Source organism: Macrobrachium rosenbergii, chromosome 41, assembly GCF_040412425.1.
Source record: "Macrobrachium rosenbergii isolate ZJJX-2024 chromosome 41, ASM4041242v1, whole genome shotgun sequence".
Classification (NCBI taxonomy): Eukaryota; Metazoa; Arthropoda; class Malacostraca; order Decapoda; family Palaemonidae; genus Macrobrachium; species Macrobrachium rosenbergii.
The window spans coordinates 17,530,230-17,552,226 of record NC_089781.1 but is presented as its reverse complement, the minus strand read 5'-3'; the positions used below and the strand labels follow the sequence as shown (position 1 = coordinate 17,552,226).

The 21,997-nt window shown below is 36.5% G+C and overlaps 2 protein-coding genes and 1 long non-coding RNA gene across 4 annotated transcripts in view; 1 reads left to right on the top strand and 2 right to left on the bottom strand.

The window, feature by feature from the left end:
• The window catches only part of LOC136826700 (heat shock protein Hsp-16.1/Hsp-16.11-like), an 80,056-nt gene that overhangs the window by 2,290 nt on the left and 55,769 nt on the right, over positions 1-21,997 (bottom strand). Inside the window, exons 1-3 of one of the 2 annotated variants that reach the window (XM_067084088.1) lie at positions 8,242-8,543; positions 3,267-3,520; positions 481-637 (exon numbers count right to left, since the gene is read on the bottom strand). In XM_067084088.1, coding sequence (XP_066940189.1) covers positions 481-637; positions 3,267-3,500 — 391 coding nt within the window. In that variant the 5' untranslated portion in view covers positions 3,501-3,520; positions 8,242-8,543. Of the gene's footprint in view, positions 1-480; positions 638-3,266; positions 3,521-8,241; positions 8,544-21,997 lie in introns of those variants that run through there. The other variant, XM_067084089.1, reaches the window with a different exon arrangement.
• Positions 10,750-11,454, bottom strand: LOC136827042 (eukaryotic translation initiation factor 3 subunit A-like). The gene has a single exon (XM_067084791.1). It carries the CDS (start codon positions 11,452-11,454, stop codon positions 10,750-10,752), a length of 705 nt encoding a protein of 234 aa, XP_066940892.1.
• The window catches only part of LOC136826444 (uncharacterized), a 30,506-nt gene continuing 27,722 nt past the window's right edge, over positions 19,214-21,997 (top strand). The window contains exon 1 of the long non-coding RNA XR_010849606.1: positions 19,214-20,363. This is a non-coding gene — a long non-coding RNA (uncharacterized lncRNA). The remainder of the gene's footprint in view (positions 20,364-21,997) is intronic.

The window sequence follows — 21,997 nt, the reverse complement described above, 5'->3', positions numbered from 1 at the left end:
TTCTAAGTGATTTAACTGAAAAAGAGATTTACTACTATGCCACACTACTAATTCTAAACCTTCCAGACATTTTCAATTTCATCTTTTCAATATGAATCAAAGTTCTGTAGTTGATGCAATCCTTGTGCATAGTGCAAGATACTGTATACTAAGTCACTAATATGAAAGAATTTATTCAAGTGCAATTTGTTTCTTGAGAAATTAAAAGTTCAAGTACTGAGTACTGTACAACATACCCTACCTTGAGCTGGTAAATTTGCTTTTCATGTCTACTATGAGAATTTATGCCTTTCTGGGATTCCTTTCCTAATTTAACCAACATGACCTAATCTTTGATATATCTCTTTTTAATGTTTTGTGAAGAATCTTTTGTTAAGTATACCACCACAATGAAACAAAATACCCAAACTGCATTGGATACATAATGACAGAATGGCCTTTTCCCATGAACTTCCATTAATTCTGTCATACTTAACCCACCTTTTAAAGACACCTTCACATTTTCAGCATCTGCATTGGGGAAATTGAAAGCTAGTTTGTAGGTTTCAGGTGTGGATATGTCTTGTACTTCACCAAACCTTGGCCTAGGTTTGACTTCTGTCAACCTGGGCATCCCAGACTCGATAACACGTGGCAACTGAAAACGAACAAAGTAAAACAACCATCCATATTATTTTCTTCATTGTTATAAATAACTTAATTTTCTTTGAAATTTCTCTAATTAGAATTGCAAAAATAGTTTCTAATATAAGTTTATTTGCCTGAGGAACAAAAAAATACTACACTCTAGTTTCAAATTTGTCAGACAAGCGAATTATCCCTTGCCAGAAATGTGCTTTCTCTCTCACTCAATAAAACTTAACCCTTTTCGTTTCACCTTTGGAAGCCATGGCCAATCAACAGGCCAGGTCTTCAATATGATTGGTGTGTAAAGACTACAAAAAAATAATTTTTACCAAATATGAATGGCTACCGAAGAAGGAGGCAATGACTATCCAGTCTTCTGCTAACTGCTAACTGGCAATGTGGAGAGAGAGAGAGAGAGAGAGAGAGATGTTAAAAAAAAAAAATAGTAATAACTCGTACCTGCACATGAAAAATCGACACTGAATTCAGTCTTGAAATGAGAGTGTTTCTTGAAATTGAGATGCAAAATGGAAAAATGTAACTTACATATAGGAATAATATTACTGTATTCAATGTGCTTATAGTTTTACAAATTACTAAATTATAACTATCTTACAATGACAGAGAGGCCCTAGTGTCATATCATAGATAAGTTACCAACCAGATTTTCAATAAATAACTGAAATGTCATCTAGAACTTTCCAAATTGGCATGTCTATTTAATATGCGCTAGTGATGTCTAATTAAATACACTTTAAGATTGCAAAGAGTTCAAACAAACATTGCTCTTATATATAAGAATCACTTCTATTACTTACAATACAAAAATTTCAGTGCTCTATTCTGGAGTCTTGTAAAAAATGTTATATATAAAGAAACCAGAGCTTCAAAGGATTACAATACTTTTTAATTAACATACTGAACTCCACTGACCTTCAACATGGAATATATGGTTCTCAACCAATACACTGACCTTAGGTATAGGATACATACTTCTAATTCAACAGATTGAGTTCCACTGACCTTAGACATGGGATACTTCTAAATCAGATTGAGCGCCACTGACCTTATACATGGGATACATATTTCTAAATCAACAAATTATACCCTACTGACCTGAGATATGGGATAAAGAGATTCAAGAAGGGTGCAGAAAATTTTCCTACTTGAAAATATTTCCTTGCCAGTTTGTTTTACAGGAGGAATGGGGAAGGAGGTTTAGAGGGGATATTCTGAATGAAAAAATCATCAATTTCTCCTCTCATGAAGTGGTTTTCACACTTACAACTAAAATGGTAATACAGTACAGTTTTATAAAGTTCCATAACTTAGTGGCACATAAAAATTAAAAAATAAGTCACTAATACGCACATTATTTTAATGAAAAAGACTCAACTACGATGATGCTGCAAACAGTAATAAAAAAAAATCTGTCATTCAAAAGACAACATACACCCTTTGCAATAAAATTCCCGATCACAAGCCTATGGAACCCAAGTCCTGAGATTTATTTATTCCTTCACCTTGGTCTTTACAGTACTCTAGTTCTGAGGATCACTTTCATACCTATAGTTAGTGGTACTTCTGTGGCTTACGTTTGCTCCTTGGTCTAACTTCTCTTCTTCACGTTGCTTTACCTTATTCTTTGCTAAGACTGTAAAGTCAATCAGTAATCTCATTTCACTTCAGCCTTCATATTCTTTTGGTGCACTGTTAGTGACTGAAGCCTTAACCAGTAAAAAGATACTTGCAAACTTCTTTAGAAAAAATGAAATGACATAACATAATGTAAGTCTCAATATTCATTACATGGGGCATTCTTTTTTTTTTTTTTTTAGTATGCCTAATCAGTCCTCTGCCACTGTTCCAAAAAGAGGAAAATCTCTTGGGAAGAACTCTTGCTGAAATTACTCGAGTTTAATTTAGGTGAAGCGAACTTTTTCCTCAAACCCATCTCTCATTCTCATTAACATTACATAAAATTTCCATTGTAGTCCATTCCCCAGACAATAGTGAATGTAATGGAGATCACTGTTAGATAGATATCCTGTCTGGCCAACTTCTGCAATCACATATTTTGGCTGCCCATAAAGATAATGCATGCTGTTCGCTCTGCAGAGCACTGGTAAGCATATTCTGTCAAGGTACAAGACATCACAGGTGGTACCACAGGGTCCTTATTCACTTTGCAGTACTGCAAAACTGAAATGCTCTTCTTGGCGATTTTACTGATGCTGATACTCATGAGAGGTTGTAAAACCACCATTACCTCAACTTTTTATTTACACTGGTTGCTTTCATAGTCTATGTAAACTTCTACATGTCTGCTATTTCATCTTCATTCATTGTCCAGTATTTAATAACCTTCACTCCATCGACTATGAATGAATTGTCTTTAATACAAGACATGATAAAACAGGGGAGAAAGAGCTGCTCATAGTGGCAAGTTATACTTCCCAAAGACAGCAAATCCATTATTTGACCAAATGTGTACATTCAGTGGAACATAATAAGCAAAATATAATCCTATATAAGTAATGAATTTAAATCATCTAGGTGGTAGCACAGAGAAAAACCATCTATATGGACAATGGCTGTGAATTCTGTGAATTTAAAAGGCAAATATAAAGACTACTTACATCTCTGAACAAACTGTCCATGTCTCTCCTGAATTTCTTTTCCATATCTTTCATAAACTCTTCCATCTGTGTGAATGGACTATCTCGTCCAAATCCTCCCCGGTAAAAGTGTCGCACCTGGCTTGAAGATGGCTTCATCAGGACGCAAATTACAGGTCTACCACCCCCATGTTTATTTAGGTGCAGAATCCTACGAACACCTCCTAAGTGTCGCGCTATGCGTGTTGCTGACATTTTTGCTGGCAAATGAAATTCTGAAATAATTTAAAACTTGTTAACTTTAACCAAACAACAGGTTGAAAAGAGATTTTGTTTTCTGAGACTTTTGCAAAATAAACATTCCTCAATCCTGGATAGTGAGGTAGCCTATAAGGACAACATTTAAATTTTTGTCATTCTGACTGCCTGGGCTTAAGTTGCTAGTAACTAGTCAATGATATAACCTTGAAAATGTATTTAACACTACATGTTTGACTTCGCAGAGTAGGACAAATTTCTTTAAAATAATTATGGTCTAAATTAAAATTACAGCATGCTTGTAAATGATAGGAAAACCTTGTAATGGTAGTTTTTTAATTAGAAATCTTAAAACAATGTCAGTTATCTCATCAAACCTAACAAAAAACATCAAAATAATCTTTCATCAATACAAATCAATTACTTTTCAACTGCCTTAATAGTGTTGCAAACAGAAAAGTTCTGAGCCACTATTAGCCATAAACAAGAATATGGTCAATAGATGGCAAAAAAATCTCTACGGCATAGAGACAACCATATCACCTGCTACAAACTCTACAGTATTTCTGTTTTTGTGTGCACCTTGTAATTTTCTTTTTAATTTTTATATTCGGGTGAAATGACTGTTTATCTTTAGTTTGTAGTTGAAAGAGTAAGGGTCTAGTCATTTGAAAAATACAATATAGTATATCAAAGTTTTAGTGTACAGTAAACCCCCCGTATTCATGTTCTCACAATTCGCGGACTCATGCATTCGTGGATTTCGCTGTGGAACGTACCTACCCATTATTTGCGGAAAATCTGCCTATTCGCGGTATTTTTCACTAAGAAATATTCACTAATTACTGTATTTTCATATTTTCATAACTAAATACACTTTTTGTGATAAAACACTATTAAAATACTCAAGTATAAGCATTTTTAGAGGGTCTTTCTTGTGTTTAAACTATCAAAATAGGCAGTTCTAAGTGTTTTTAGAGGTGTTTTAAATATTTGCGGATTTTAGCTATTTGCAGGGGAGGGGGCGGGGTATGCATCCACCGCAAATACGGGGGGTTTACTGTAAAGTAGTTTTATTTATCTGGGCAATTTTGAACCAGCCAGGGTTCAACAGCTGACTAAACTTACTAGGCAACGCATGGTCAACTCACGTCAATTGTCATATGGTTTGCATATGTAAATACCCTATGTACTGCCTTTCATATTAATTCTCTGTTGATGATAGTAAATTGTTCACTGCCAAGATGTTTTTAATTCTACATAACTTGTAACTATGAACAACTCAATGGATCTGGAATGAAAACAAATTGTGCACAATAAAAATTAAGTCTCTATGAAGAATAAAAATTGAAAATCCTAACAATTGCTCTCCAGATCTGAACTTCTATTTAAATGAAAATGGATAGGCTCCTGAGCTTTTCTGCATGTGTCATTACTTACTACACCACTTATACTCAAACAAATACTGTACACATCTAATTTCCTCTTCCAAAATGCATATACTGTACAGCCATGTGGTTAACAGGGAACAAATAAGCAATGAAAAAAACACCATGAATACTGATACCTGTACAAATGCCTGGTAAAGACAATTTGGATAGCATTCGGAGATGAAGAACCCAAGAGTCCTGACCAATGCACCCAATACTCAATCCCTACTGTTAGACCAATCAAGAAGCTATCTAAATATCTATAAGTGCTAACACTAAAGTCAGGTTAAGCAGCAGATCAAATTCATTCAACAGCAACGACAATGACTAAATTGATGAATGTTTTACACTCATGGAGATGATGTTCCAAGAAACTGCACATTCAGCTGACCAGCCTAACATTGCCATTTTCAAGTCTCTTTAACTGAACCTCACATGGGATGATGTGTCTTAATCTGGCTGGCTGCTCTCCAGATTAATGTTTCCTAACCCCAAGCACGGTGAAATATCCTTTCCTTGCCTTGACTAACATACTGTTAACCAGTCTTCACTTACAATGCAGCGTCCCCTGCTAAATTACTTCACCGCACCTAGAGTGTGAAAGCTGTTATCCCTTAAGGTGGTGGCAAAGCAAAATTTTCTGACATCCTTTTGTTATCTTGAGCAGGAGTATCTTGCAGCCAAAGACTGGTGTCTGCTCAGAAAAAAAGAAAAATTCTCGATACCCACCCAGCAAATAGCTATACTGTATAAATTAAATCAATGAAATGGACGCAAAATCGGTCCTAGCTGGCAAAACTATAACCTACTCAAAACAAGTAAAAAATGTGCCCAAGTTTCTTTGGCACAATGGAATTTTCTGCACAGCCACTACAGCGTACAATCAAGGCCACAGAAAATATCCTTCGGTGATCTCGGTATAATGCTGTAGGAGTCGTGACCCATGAAACTTTAACCACAGCCTGGTGGCTAACCTTAAACTTAAATAAAATAAAAACTACAGAGGCTAGAGCGTTGCAATTTGGTATGTTCCTATGATTGGAGGGTGGATGATCAACATACCAATTTGCAGCCCTCTTGCCTCAGTAGTTTTTAAGATCTGAGGACAGACAGACATAGCCAACACAATAGTTCTCTTTTACTGAAAACTAAAATGAAAGGACCGCTGTAAAACTGTAGATTTTGTGATCAGCCCTGATGAAGGATATGGACCATGTATATATTCAACTGCTTATCTTGTGGTTAATGCATTTTAGATCATACCATTGTGCCGGCTTGTCTGTCTGCCCGCACTTTCTCCTGTCCACACTTTTTCTGTCTGCCCTCAGATCTTAAAAAGTTAGGTTAGGCTGTGTGTAGTGCTGTATTTCCATTGTTCCTGTATCCATCACCTAAGAAACTCCATTTCCCGTAAAGGTACAAAGTTGGGCTCATTTCTGCAGGTTGCAACTTGCTAAAAACTAATCAAAAGGCATAGCTTAACAAAGATATACCCTAACCTAACCTTCCTTTATCCTCCTGACCTGGCTTGGGGGCTTAGCCCTCTGGAATTTTCAACGTGACATCATGCATATCTTAATGTAGCACAACTATTATCTATTAATGACCCATTTCTTAATGTAAGCTAGTCCTCTACTATTGAAGAGTGAAATGTAGTTTTCAAATGATTTTAGATATGACCTCATAATTTTATCAGCCTTGTAGTATATGAAGTTGATTTTCGCTCAGGATTTCCTCACACTTGGAGAGTTCATAATGGTAAAATGGCTAATTTCTGATGAACTTTAGGCTATTATAAAAATCTTCCATATCCATTAAAACCATTGAAAATACCACATTTCACTGTCCAAAGCAATATTGGCCTTGGTCAAAAATACAATTTTACCTAGCCCTAGTTCATTAGGCACAGCAGTGAAGTAGGAAACATAAGGCCTATGCTAGTTTCCAGTAAATCTTTGAGTAGGCTTGTCACATGGGCTTAGGGAAGGAAAACTGATATTCCTTCAATTTAATATAAGTTCTTGATATCAGAGTTTTTTGCCTTTTTCTTCAGTCTCCTTAATGGGCTTAATACAAAACGTATCCTAAAATCTACTGCAAATTATTGCTGTTATTACGACTTACAGGTTTTTTTATGTTCTAAAGTTCATGCCCATGAGTGTTGGCAGAGTGTGAAGAATTTACAAAACGTAGCCTATGTGGAAGAATGCAGAGATAAGACTCTCACTTTGAAATATGAAGATACAGGTCTGTAGATATATTTCTAAGTTCTCAAATCATATTTTTCAGAAATACAATATTTTTGCTCTATTCACCTTACATACTTTAAATGTTTTATTTAAAAAAAACAATTTGCTGATCTGATGTTTGATAAAAGTCATAAATATTAATAAGAAATGTATCAGCCTACAGACTAAAACCTGTTTTCCTACCTGTTGGTTCATGAAATTCCTTGTCATAAAAACTGTCTTGGGAAGTTTTATCATTTCCCATCTCAAAACAGCCCACATAAAGTGGACATGAATTCCATATATAATTTACATTAATGTGAATATAGATTTAAATGTTAAAAGGGCATCATAAAATAGATGTGAATTCGAAAATTTACGCTAAATAGAACATAAATTAAAATGCTAGACGGTGCTATAATTTACATCAAAATTAAACAATGAAAATTCAATAATTTAATATAAATTAAAATATTGAATTTGGTGACAATTTGGTACATGAACATGAGACAAAACCATCAGTAATACATGTAGCAACAATAGGCCTACACTGGCGCGGAGTTTGTGGCGGCAACGATTCCCAAGGAGCTGGTACTAGGCTGAATGCGGTAGGCTTACTAAATTTACTGGAAAAATTAATCATATGAGTTCAGAGCCTCGTCTATCTGTCTTATGGATGGAGAATTATTGGTGGGGGGGGGGGAGAGATCTACGGTCTACCTAACGAATCATCAGCGGCCATTCTGGTTCTCCAACGTTGTACATAGGCCTAGGCCTAGTCTAGGTAGCCTAACCCAGGCCTAGGTATTGCATAGGTCTACTTGGTTTTCAACATATTCTGCATCACCACAATGGCCTGTCTGATGTCTCTCATATCTACCATCGACATTTCGAACATAAAAGGAACCGTACGGTAGTTCAGAAATCATGGAGGCAAGTCTAAGCGGCACGGCAATCTGGTTATGCCTAGGCAATTTAAATAAACCCTATGTCACCAACTTAAATCACTAAATATCAATTCGCCGAACCCTAACGAAGACTTCACGAGCCATAAAAATTACGTAACATGACGAATATTACCAGACTTCCGAAGATAATACCCAGGGTACGTAGATATAGCAAGCTCAGTACAGACGACTTCGACTTGTTTGTGTAGTATCAGCTGTTCGTTCGGAATGCCGGCTCCGGCTTCGCCTTCCGAACGTTTATATATCGCCGCTTCCCTATGTAGAAGATTCTAGATTTAAACAGATCACTTTAGAATAACCACATAGATTTTACATATATTTATAACCTAATATTTCCGTAATCAAAGTGGCATATTTAACATGCCATTTTTTGAGATATTGGCAAAGTAGGGAAAGGGGAGAATATGTCGTTATAGAAAACGGATCATCAGTAACTGATGCAATACCAGTGACAGGATGATGAAATGTTCTGGAATTCTGCGTAATACAGTGTTTTCGATGCATCGTATTCTGAAGCCTCAGTGCCCGTTAAGATTATGCATTATACAGTATTTTTGATGCACACTACCCTGAAGCTTCTGCACAGTTAAGATTATGCGTAATACAGTACAGTATTTTCGTTGCACTGTAGGCTATTCTGAGTCTATAGTTAAAATTTTGCTTAACTGTAGGAATTATTTAGCATACTGGTGATTATTGACTGTTAAATGCCATAATAACTCATATCTCATCTTAAATAATAGGGAAAACTCTCTTAGCAATCGGAAGTATGTGTGGCGAAAAAATTGATTGTATGGACAAAGTGGACTGCATGCTTAATGTTGTTACTTGGTCAAAAAACCACTAAAAGCCTGTAACAACACCACAAGGCTCCCTTTGCGGTTTCTAAATTACGGGGAGATATCTCTCAACCCATTTCATTGCTAACGAAGATAACATACTAGTATCATTAATGATCAGTACCACAATTACTGAGCAGTCCCAATAGACATGAATCAGATCATAAGTTGCTGCGAGATACGACGAGAGGTACGCGCCTCTCTCTCTCTCTCTCTCTCAAAATCTTGCGAATACCCACGGGTTGATTTTCAGACCTTAGAGGACCGCTATACAGTATGTTACCGCGTTTCTACAAGTTACTTGCGTAACCTTAAAGTATGAACACAATACAAGTTAATCAAATCAAATTATATTCAGCATTCTTAAAAACTGAAATACAGGAAAATGGAATAAAATGGTGGGATATTGAAACGCATTTGTTGAATTTAAAGTTAAAATTAGTTTGATAACTAAAGGTTAAACATATCAAAGAGTAATTACACGAGAGACAAATGAAATGAATTACTCAAAAGGGAATTATAACTGAATGGCCCTCAAATGAACCAAGTTACAACAAAGTTCAAGGAACAAAGGTAATCACCCTTTCTAAATCCACACATCACTACACGACACTAGATACCAGGTCTACTCAAAAGTGGAGCCAAGAAGCTGTACGTTTCGTTCTGCATTTGTGTTTTATTGGAGAAAAAGAGACAAGTTATACAATAACCACGAATACAAAGTTTACGTGAACATAAAAAACTTTAATATAATTCTCAAGTTCGTTATCAAGAATAAATTCCAAATATAACAGTGCGCAATTTCAACATATTGGTTAAATGTGGTGAATTAATTGGTAGTGTGTGACAGTGTACAATTTTGGGCGACGTCACGCCAATACAGTGCACGCACATACTCATACACGCCCACAGAGGGGCGTGCAGAGGACGATCAGAGGGTAAACATCTACCCTTCCTTTCCCCTTTCCCTGACTCCTGACCTCGATTAATGGCTTCTCTGGCGAGAGGTACAAACAAGATCTGTAACACCGTCAACTACTACTATACGTTGTGCAATACATTCACCAAGAGCAACTTCACATATATAAGGATAAACGAATTATTATAACTAAAACAGTGCTCTACACTTCATGCTAGAATCACAGTAAAAATGAGGCAAAATAATGTTAGTGTTATTCTCGAATCAGATGTGGCTCTTTCACCCTTATCATGGCACGCAATAGAGACGTAAGTATTTCTACAAAATACATAAGCATGCGAATATATTTGGATTTCACATGAATACGGATTAAAAATACAGTAACAGTTCTTGTCGGTCGATTACCTGACAGACGCCAATTCACAACGAAAAATCAAATCAATTATTTTTTATGAGACAGACGATCCTAATAACTCTACAGTAAGAGATAGATCGCAGTGAAACGAGTCAATACACAAAAACATCAGAAAAAAAATTGTTGTGAGAAGAATTTCTCACAATGTGAGCATTATACACACACACACACACACAGACACACACGCATATATATATATATATATATATATATATATATATATATATATATATATATATATATATATATATATATATATATATATATATATATATATATATAATGTAGTAAAATTCAGTAGAATAAGGATATAAAGAATGCTATTTTCAGTAACCTTCCATGACATTTCACTAATTCTATTCGATATTTTAGGACCCTCGGAGAATTTTTTTTATATATATTTTATAAAGGCCAGTTTTTCTGTTATTTTTATATCTTGTAACACGATCAGTGAGTCTTGATTTGTATGACTTTCTTCTCATTTAATTTTGTATAAGCGGGGGTAATGAAGTCCTCTCCTCTCTTGTGTGTACTGAAGTCCTCTCCTCTCCTGGAGGCACTGAAGTCCTCTCCTCTCATGGGGGTATTGAATTCCTCTCCTCTCAAGGGGGTATCAAAGTTCTCTCCTGTCTTGGAGGTATTGAAATCCTCTCCTCTCTTGGGGACATTGAAGCCCTCTCCTCTTATGGGGGTATTGAAGTCCTCTCCCCTCTTGTGTGTATTGAAATCCTCTCCTCTCTTGGGGACATTGAAGCCCTCTCCTCTTATGGGGGTATTGAAGTCCTCTCCCCTCTTGTGTGTATTGAAGTCCTCTCCTCTCCTGGAGGCACTGAAGTCCTCTCCTCTCATGGGGGTATTGAAGTCCTCTCCTCTCAAGGGGGTATCAAAGTTCTCTCCTGTCTTGGAGGTATTGAATTCCTCTCCTCTCTTGAGGGTATTGAAGTCCTCTCCCCTCTTGTGTGTATTGAAATCCTCTCCTCTCTTGGGGACATTGAAGCCCTCTCCTCTTATGGGGGTATTGAAGTCCTCCCCCCTCTTGTGTGTATTGAAGTCCTCTCCTCCCTTGGGACATTGAAGTCCTCTCCTCTCATGGGGGTAATGAAGTCCTCTCCTCTCTTGTGTGTATTGAAGTTCTCTCCTCTCTTGGGACATTGAAGCCCTCTCCTCTCATGGGGATAATGAAGTCCTCTCCTCTCTTGTGTGTATTGAAGTCCTCTCCTCTCTTGGGGACATTGAAGCCCTCTCCTCTCATGGGGGTAATGAAGTCCTCTCCCCTGTTGTGTGTACTGAAGTCCTCTCCCCTCTTGGGACATTGAAGCCCTCTCCTCTCATGGGCTAATGAAGTCCTCTCCCCTCTTGTGTGTATTGAAGTCCTCTCCTCTCTTGGGGGTATTGAAGCCCTCTCTTCTCATGGAGGTATTGAAGTCCTCTCTTCTTTTGGGGGCATTTAAGTCCTCTCCTCTGTTGGGGGTATTGAAGTCCTCTCCTCTCATGGGGGTATTGAAGTCCTCCCCTCTTTTGGGGGTATTGAAGTCCTCTCCTCTCTTGGGGGCATTTAAAGTCTTCTCCCCCGGCTGCGTAGAGTCAAGGCTATTTTTATGAGAACCCAACATCACTTTCAGACTTCATGCCGTACGCGCATAGCTCATTGCTTTTCTTTTGTTTGATTAGAAATGTCAAGCTTTCACTTGAAAGTGAACGAACAATGCAAATAACTAATTCATGGTCGGTTTGTGGCGACTGTCTGGCGCACATTGACAAAAAAAAAGTAAATAAATGACTACATTTGCTAACCGTATTATTTTATTTTTCCTTAGTTGTAAGATATAAAAAAAAAAATAGCATTCGAAACTCCAAAGACGCGCCTCCAAGAATGGCTTAATTAGAAAAAAATTAGAAATAGAAAAAATCAGAAATTAGAATTAGGAAATAATTATTAATTATAATTAGAAAGGAATTAGAGATTGAATTAGAAAATTTTGAAATTAGAATTTTTTAAAAATTACAAATTAGACTGAGAAAAAAATTAGAAATTAGAATGAGAAAAAATAGAAATTAGAGTTATAAAAAGATAGAAAGTACAATTAGGAAAAATAGAAATTAGAATTAGAAAAATTTAGAAATTAGATTTAGGAAAAAACAGAAATTACAATTAGAAAAAAATTAGAAATTTAGAATGAGGAAAAAATTTAAATTAAAATTAGAAATTAGAAAAAATTGAAATTAGATTTAGGAAAAAATTAGGAATTAAAATTAGAAACATTAGAATTAAAAAATTAGGAAATTAGAATGAGAAAAAAATGATAAATTAGAATGAGAAAAAAATTAGATATTAGAATTAGGAAAAAATTATAAATTAAAATGAGACAGAATTATAAATCAGATTCAGGAAAAAATTAGAAAAAACTAGAAATTAGAATTAGAAAAAATAGAAATTAGAATGATAAAATTTATAAGTTAGAATTAGAAAAAAATTAGAAATAGAAAAAAAAAAATGAGACTCAGAAAAAAACTATTAGAATTACAAAAAATTAGAAATCAGAATTATAAAAAAAATTAGAATTAGAAAAGAGTTATTTAGGAAAAAAACTAAAGATTGCAACCCATAATGTTGATTCGAAGTTTTATACATCATTGCAAGATAGAAAAATTATACAAAAGTTAAAAAGTTTTCCGCAACTGGAACCTCAAAAGTTCAAGCGATATTGCAATGCATTACTACCCTGCAGCAATTCTCCTTGTATTTTATAAGTGACATTTTTATCTATTTATTTATCAATTTGTTAATTTACCTTTTCCGTTATTCTTTCAAATGAACCCTAAATTCTTAGGAAGCCTGAATTTCAAGTCAATTCCCCCGCCGCCCCCCCGTTGGTTTGTTCCATATAAATAGGGTTCATCTTCTGATTAATAATAATAATAATAATAATAATAGTAGTAGTAGTAGTATTTAACCAGTCCTGACGCGAAGAGAAACAGAACTATAGTAGCAATATGACAGACAACACTCTTATGGTCATATTCTGATCGTAAACAGTATTGAGAAAATATTACCTACTGATTCCTGGGCAGCATTCAAGAAAGTCCAGCAAGAGCAGGGATTCATCTTTGATTTAAAGAGAGAGAAGTCATTTTGATTTTCGTGCAGAAGTGAATCCTGCGGACTGATACTGGTACTTTTCTGTATTTTACCCACTATGTAGCCTACACATCGTAGTATCTGTTTACATTAGCCCATAGCGTGCGCAAACAGATATTACGATAAAGACACCACCTCCTAAAAATAACAATTGACACAGTACAAGTTCTTAAAAAAAATTGCGATATAGATCTATATGCTTTGTGGGATATCTCGCTTTTCATTTCCATCCAAAAGGCGGCAATCATGCCACCTCTTTAGTCGCTGTGGTAAGTAATGGTACTAGAGAAAATTTTTCAGATACTCTCTTATTGGACCGTAAGCAAATAGATTAAAAAAGGCAATTCTCACTCTAACCGATTGCCACTGAACAACTTGTCATTCTAGTATCTGACGAAAACAATTCTGGGCTGCCTGAGGATACGTGTGTTTTGGGAGGACGATCATGGAGGCTGCAGCCTCGTGTTCATCAGGCTTCACCCCATCATCAGCTTTAGAATGGTTGTATGACTTCGATGAAAGGTAAACACAGGATAATAAAAGATTAATCACCATACGATTTGGGTAGGATGAACAAACAAAATGATGAGAACTGGACAAAAACTTTATCCAAGACTCAATTTGTATAACTCAGCCATTTAAATGATTATAAAAATGCATGAAAAAAACTTCATACTTTATTTACAATAAGACACAGTCAGGCATTGTTGGCTGGGTTATGATGAATGGGCAACCTCCGTACGATGAGTGACGAACGAAAGGTGATACACATGCCTAATGCGAACCTTCGATGTTTTATCCAGCCCCAGTTATCTGAAGTTACCAAATATAAAATAAATAATCTACGTAACTATGAAGGGCAGCATTACAGTGTTAAAGCAAATAACTGATATTCGCAAATGAAATTAAACATCAGGACAAGGAAATACTTATGAAATAAAACACTTTTCTATTAACAGAATCATTCAATAGTCCCAAAAAGGATATTAATTTTCTCCGTACCCACAAAACTTAAATCACGTAAGCAAGGAAAAACATTACGAACACCGAAGAATGAAATTCACTGAACTTAAAGAACACCTTCACAAATTACGGAATAACATCCACTTTAAACCACAGATTTCTAGGACAAACTATGATAGGTCGTAAACACGGGAAAAAGAATCGATTTCGAATTAAATAATTATTAGGCAAACGAAATATTCTTTAATGCTAATTTTAATCCCTGCAAAAACTGTATCTAATTCTTTGGGAGACATACCTCAAATTATGCACCATTCCCATTAATCTGCTGACTGATGATACTGTTGACGAGGAAGACGTAACGATGTCTGGTAATAGCAGAGATGTTACGAAGTATGTGGCTGACTTCCCATGCAGAGGCATGCGCTGATATGGACCTTTACATACATAGCCATAAGATGTCGACAAGGAACTGTATAAACTCTCAATTCCATTTGTTAAACAATCCGGCTTAACATGGGCACTCAAATATAATCCAGAGAGGAAGTGGTAGCCTGAAGACAATAGCCAACTGCCCTTTGTCTGCTGCTCGTAACCGACGTCTATGCTGCTGCCGTCTGTGGTATAGATCTACGAGCAGTTATTGTGCTTAAACAATTAAACAACTGAGGCCTCATATGATAGGTATTTTGTCTCCCAAAGATAAATTTAATATATTTACATAATTATTACTAATAACACAACCTATCATAGGCAGTCTCAAGAAAATATAATTAGAACAAACATATATATAATAAAAAAGAAGAACAAACCACCATGAATAAAGATCATTAAAGAGATAATTGTCTGCTTCCATTATTTACAAAAAAAATCCTGGTACAAAAGAACAGTATACTAAAGTTGAATATGGAAATTTGTATCAAGAAAAATGTTATACATTTTTTTATATACAAGAACAGAACTACTGAATGTTACCTTCACGTAAGCCTCATAACTTCTCCCACTCTTTCTTCTGCTTATTCTACTTCTTAGCGGCGAGAAAGCGATGTTTAGAGTTAAAAAAAAAAAAACTTTATTTAAAGTCGGCGTTCTGTTTTGACTTGTTGCCACAGGCAGCACTGTAGAACGCGAGTATCTATAAAATCACCCTACTGTTTAACGGCTTTAGGCTCGGCCAGTTAATTCACGGATAGTGGTGGTGTGACACGCGAACCCATTGGTAGAATGCAGTTGGCATTAAAATCTTCTCTTCGCCAACCTTTCTTCGATGAAGCCATAAAGTATCACTAACAATTATTTTCAGCGATTTTGGTGACGGAAAATGTCATTGAATTCAGAGGTCAGGGTCTAGCAGTCATACAAAATTCAAAAGCTAAGTGTTTGCCCTGTGTGGTTTCGTCTTGGGCTTCAAGCTCATCGTGTCGTATTATACGTCCTCAAAATCATTATTTGTTCTGTTGATGTTGTCAAGAGGGAACCAAGACCCCGTTGTGTTACATTTATGTATAAAAAACTGCAGAGGCTAATCAGTCCTTTGTTTTCTGCCGCTGAGGACACAAACCGCAATCGAATCTGTAAATGGTTCTGAAAGATCAAAGTGGATACCCTGACTGCGCTTAGGACTCTACATATATAGGTCTAGGATTCTCGTTTGTATGTAGGCCTCAGACGAAAAGATTTTGCTAAAATTACGAAAGCAAAGACATTCAACACAATTCCTATCTCACATAACGCCGATTGCAAGACGAAAACAAAAATACTATCCCGAGAAAGAGTAACACTGCATAAATTGGTTTTACAACGTAGTGAGTGAGTTTTTGCAGGATTTTCTACAATCCAGTTCGACCCAGTTCTGTAAAGTGTTGCTCTAGTTTTGCAAGCTTAACGGTTTAATGATTTCCAAAGATCTAGAAAACTGATAACTGAGAGCACAGCAATGTGACAACAGTGGAGAGACCCCAGATGAGGTACAAAATAGGTTTTAGCTTCCATGGAAGCTCCCGTCCTACACAGATATTGTGTCACAGGGGATAACTTACAAATCATGAAAAATTACTACACGAAAAAATGGTAAACAAAGAGACGATAATACGCATTTACGCTGAGTAAAAAAGTGTTACTTAAGAATTAAATACTTGTATGCATTGATAAACAGTAATTCAAGTCAACAGAATTAAGCTGCCAAAGTGCACTTTGATAAAAATTGACTTATTTGAGGTCAGCATCATTGACTCAGTGGTACTTAAAGCAGTTCAGAGTTGACTGGTACGGGAGTTAAGGTAAAAAAAAAAAAGTAAACGGAAATTGGTAAAGAGAGTATCTCTGAAAGTTAAAGTATCTCTTTTGTGTGTGTGTTTCAGCAGCAAGTATCACCAAATGTTTAAGATTCCAAGAATTCTACAAATCTTAAAGGACAGGAATGTGAAACATGGCATTGTTTTATTTGATTTTTCTTTCGTAAAATTTTAATGCTCATGGCTCAAATTCCGACAGTATATTTCCCGTAATTTTCGCCAGAAATTGTAACAGAAGGGACATGAGGTTGCAAATTTACTCCTGAACTATAATTTTGTAGTTGCTCTGGCGACCCTTCGACAAACACATTTCAGCCATCACTCATCTTTGGCGACCCATTTTGAGATTTACGAATTTCTTTGACAAACACTGTTAGAGAGTTATGGAACGCTTTCAGCTTACATCACAAACATCATCTGTGGTGACAGACTTCAAAGTCAGACGAAGAACGAAGCCAACCCTGTTACACACAGCAATGCTGCATTCGATATCATTTCACAGCACTGGGTGTATTCAGTAGCAAGAATATCTATTGATTTTTCAACATTATCTTGAGGGCATCGCAACAGCCTCTGACGTACACGCAGAGAAGATCTAAAATGTGAGAGAGATGGGATAATGAGGCGTCTGTTTCATAAATGACGTTATCTTCCTTCACACAGCACAGGAGTGGCCTTATTTGCTGTGTATACTTATTCTCTATTTTTGCAATTATTAAGTATTATCTGCAGAATCTGTTATTATTATTATTATTATTATTATTATTATTGAGATTTGCCGTTTTCACTTTTCGTATTTAGCATTCTTGACCTTATTTCTGTAACCACCAAAGATACCTAAAAGATAATTAAGGATATCATTATTATTATATATTATTATTATTATTATCCAGGTCACTTGTGCGAGAAGTCACCGGAATTCTGGACATTGGTAGTGATGTGTTTGCTAACAGGATGTGTTTTAGGCCTAGCCGACAACCAAGACCACTTGTACGTCCAGCTATACAAGGGAGAAATGAAGATTAACGGTCCCTATACGAAATCTAACCTCGACCGTTTGACACGGTAAAACCGATTTTTTTTTTTTTTGTTCCTGGAAATGATAGATGAAAACAGATGATGCAATATTCCATTTACCGATATGTCCTCAGCACTCTTCTCCGTGAAATGTTTAAGGATGATCCCCCATAATTCGAAAATCGTTTTCTCCTGTCGTGCATTTCGCATTGAGTCGACCGCCTACAGTTTTGTCCAATGCCATAATTTGTCTCAAATAGCTCAGTAAGATCTTACCTTTACTTCCTGTTGAAGAATAATCCCTTCTTCAGGTACGCCTCCAAGTGCAGCTCCACATGCCAGTGCTGGGCTTTCACATGGGACACAAGCACCAAAGAATGCAGCTTCCTGCAGCCCACTCTCACCTGGCTCGTCACCACGGAAGCAGCCCCGCCCTCGCTGTCCACCTACTACGTCAGCAGACGCAATGACAAGAGCATCAAACTGACGAATTCCGTTGGTTCCTGGACACAACAGAAAACCGTTTCCGAAAACATGGGCGGCCGCTTGTACCTGCCTCCGGACATGACCTTCGTTATGGTGCTTCTTCATGCAGTTGTGGTCGATGACGTCTTGTTAGGAATGAAACGCCCCCCGGCTGCAGATATGTATACTTGGTATAACATGGATGGAAAACTAGTTCACACGAGCCTTCTGTGAGGCGAAAATCAGCCCAACAATTACGGCGGTATCCAGTTCTATATTGCTTTTGAAAATGGAAAGGCAGGCGATATTGAGGAGACCCGCCGCTTCTATGGGCTGTGTGCAGTATAGGTCGTTTCCATACGTCAGTGAGTGTGGCTAATAAATTGTATTCTTTCCAGGTTAGAGAGAGAGAGAGAGAGAGAGAGAGAGAGAGAGAGAGAGAGAGAAACATCAAGTGATAGTACTAGTGTCCAAGCATAATGAAGCACCTTCTTAGCCGTTCCAAAAAACTTTGAGTAATCGTAAACTCATTCATGAAAACACATCATTAATTCTGTTGAGATTGGTCTATCCTTCAAACAGTTAAAATGCTTTCCATCATAAGAAAATCACCGATTGCTTGGCTTGCTGCTGTGTACAGTATTGACGGAAAATACTTTTCTTTTTCATACTGTTTCATACCACTGGAGTGTAAGTAAATAAAGTTTCACTTTCTTCTGTCTTGGTAACATCACTTGAGTGTCTCACTTTAGAAAAGGTTCATGCGTAGGTTTATCCAGTTTAATTCAGCCTTGTCTTCAAAATACATGTTATAAGTCTGTGTGTGTGCGTAGACTTGTAAGTTGTGCTCATGTGTTATTTCATTATTATTCACTTGCTTGTGAACAAGATGTTCATGGTTCACTCGCAAACAAATAATACACTGTATGTCTTATACCTTGCAACAGTGCCATTGAAATTCACGTGTGATTTTCATGTTTCTCGTTTCTCTTTCAACTGTAACATGCAGTTCAAAATGAGCCTAAACAAAGCCTGAAGACAGGAAGGTGTTGAAGGTTAAAACGGATAAATGTGCGTATCATTTATATAACAGTTATATAAGGTGTACATACACACGCATATGTATGTAATAAATATAAATGTAATTGCTTTAATGAATGAGCAAGCAAGCCCGAAAATATGCAGTTAACAACAAATGGCAACAAGAAGATGGCTATGGCGACAGTAATCTGAGATAACCTTAAAGACAACAAATTACAGAGAAGATGAAGTCAGGTTACTGCAGAGCGAATCTTTGCTTCGAACAGTTGCGTTATATTGCTAAAAGATTCACAGTGGCGTGATTAAATGGTTGTCCATTAAAAATCCACACTTATATCAATAAAACTGCATTACTGGCAAAAGTTAAAAAACTTCAAACAAAGCCTCTCGATCAATATAGCAGTTTCTCCTCACTGTTTGCATTAAAAGTAGGAACAGCGAGCGGGCAGTTTCTCTCAGGTAGGAAGGTTAACGACCTATCACCGAATTACAGGTCTGGGTGTCGTTAGGTAATTCCATATTGGATTGGTAGTTGCTCCAATCTCATCGATCTACTTACTTGCAATACTGCAATTGCATTTATCCCGCTTTGAACTCCCTAGGTTGCACAAATGCATAGGGACATCGGCTAGGCCCATCCGGAGGGAGCGGTGGAGAGGCAGCTGAACAGCTGGGGTCTCACGGTCAACGTGAAGTTTCGAAAAGAAAATGCTTATTGGAGTGTTAAGCGCCCCATAGACGATACATTAGCCAGACTTATTTCAGTCTGCCGAAACCTAAATTATAGTAGTGTGCGGACGCGGTCGCTCCGCTCAGTGAAAAAGCGAAATGAATTATCTCACGGTTGTCCACTTAATTAATCGAAACTTGAACCTGGTGACTGGTTCAGTTACCTGAAAATGGACGAACAAACCTAAAACATGGAATTATGTTTGGTTTCCCCCCTTATAAAAAAAATGCACTCTTGTATGTGTCGACCAATATCACCGCCCGAGAGGTGGTTAACCCCACTTCGCTTCCTCGCCACAGGTCGTTCATGTGAAGATAAGTTCTTAACTCATATTTCTGCGCAGCCCCTGGGGAATATAATCTCGGAGATATGTTAAGCAATTATTCAAGTTTTACAGCATGAGTTTATGAAGGTAAGAAACCTAACTATGTTGCTTACACAGCATTTCCGCATAGATTTAGTGGCACAGTTTATGCAGTAGGTCTAGGGTTCGTTAGAAAAGAATCTATTTTAAACCCACTTTTCTTGATCCAAGTAGAGTATAGTTATCACTGTTTTGTATATAAATTTTCTTAATTTCTGCAAGGAAAATGGAAATGTAATTTAAAACATTACTATCATAAACTTTTGTTTTGTGTAAGGATAGTAAAAATGTAATTAAAACATTAGTATTAGCCTTAGCCTATATATATATATATATATATATATATATATATATATATATATATAATTATATAATCCACGAAGGAAAGGGAAACACTGGAGAGCTGCCAGGCCTTTCGACTGTCTGTCGTCCTTTCGTTAGCCTTGCAGCACTCCAGTGTTTCTCATTCCTTTGTGGATTTTATCTTTATTTATTTATCACGTCCCATATTTTCGTGATTCAGTTATACACACAAACACACAACACACACACACACACACACACACATATATATATATATATATATATATATATATATATATATATATATATATATATATATATATATATATATAATAACCAGTAGAAATTAAGGTAAATTTACAGTTTCGGTCAAATTCACATTTCCTATATAAAATTACATTTTCCTGGCTTAAATAGTGTACTTTCAACGAATCTGACCTTTATTTCTACCGCAAATGATTAGATTTAGAGATACATGGCCGCCATGGGTACCGCTCTCAGTTTGGTGGTGCAACGCCGCTGCGCGGCTTATGCACATTTTAAAATGATTGTTGCAAGCTCGTATGTTCTGGCAAGCGGAAATATTGCGCTGCGCGCGCTTGCAGGGGTTACAGGGAACGAAATTTTACTAACGTCTAGTTACAGTTTCGGTGAAATTCACGGCCGAAACTGCAATGTTACCCTTTTTAACCACTTCACTTACCTTAAATAGATGGTATACTAAATGTTCACGAAGAAAGGTATTCACGACCTGTGGAGTTCCATTGTAATGTCCATGGAAACGACCAATAGCCTCAAAGTAAGACAAAACACCCACTGCAGACGTGCACGACGGAATCCATGGCAGTCAACACGCACTTTTTTGTAGAAAGCCGGCTTATTCCAAAATCGCAGTTAATTGGATATTCTTGAAACAAAGCAACCAATCAGGTTTCAGCATTTGTACCGTACTTATAATTCATAACGAAAAACAAAAGACGATTAGGCATTTTACCCACAATACATTGACAAAAAAACAAAAACGCATCAGCAGAAAAAAAACTGACATGGCAGCATAAACGCATCCTTGCGATAACAACAAGGCACAATATTCATCGGCAAATATCTCCGTAACTCTTAATTTGCGGAAGATGCGAGTAAGTATTTCATTGAATCATGACAAAAATATATGATAGCAAGTAAAAAATATTAGATATCCGAATTTGACCGAAACTGTAATAATACAAAATGAAGTCTAGGCTGTACATATTAATCACAAGTATCCATAAGTATACAATTTTCATTAATCCGATAAAAAATAAAAGGGGTATGATGAACCCTTATCAAACTTGGTGGTACTATTCGTCGGCTTGAGAACGAAATTTAAATGGACAGCGCTT

Excerpts from the sequence above, each read along its gene's own strand:
- LOC136827042 (XM_067084791.1), bottom strand. The coding sequence starts at position 11,454 with ATGTCCCAAGAGAGGAGAGAACTTCAATACACACAAGAGAGGAGAGGA.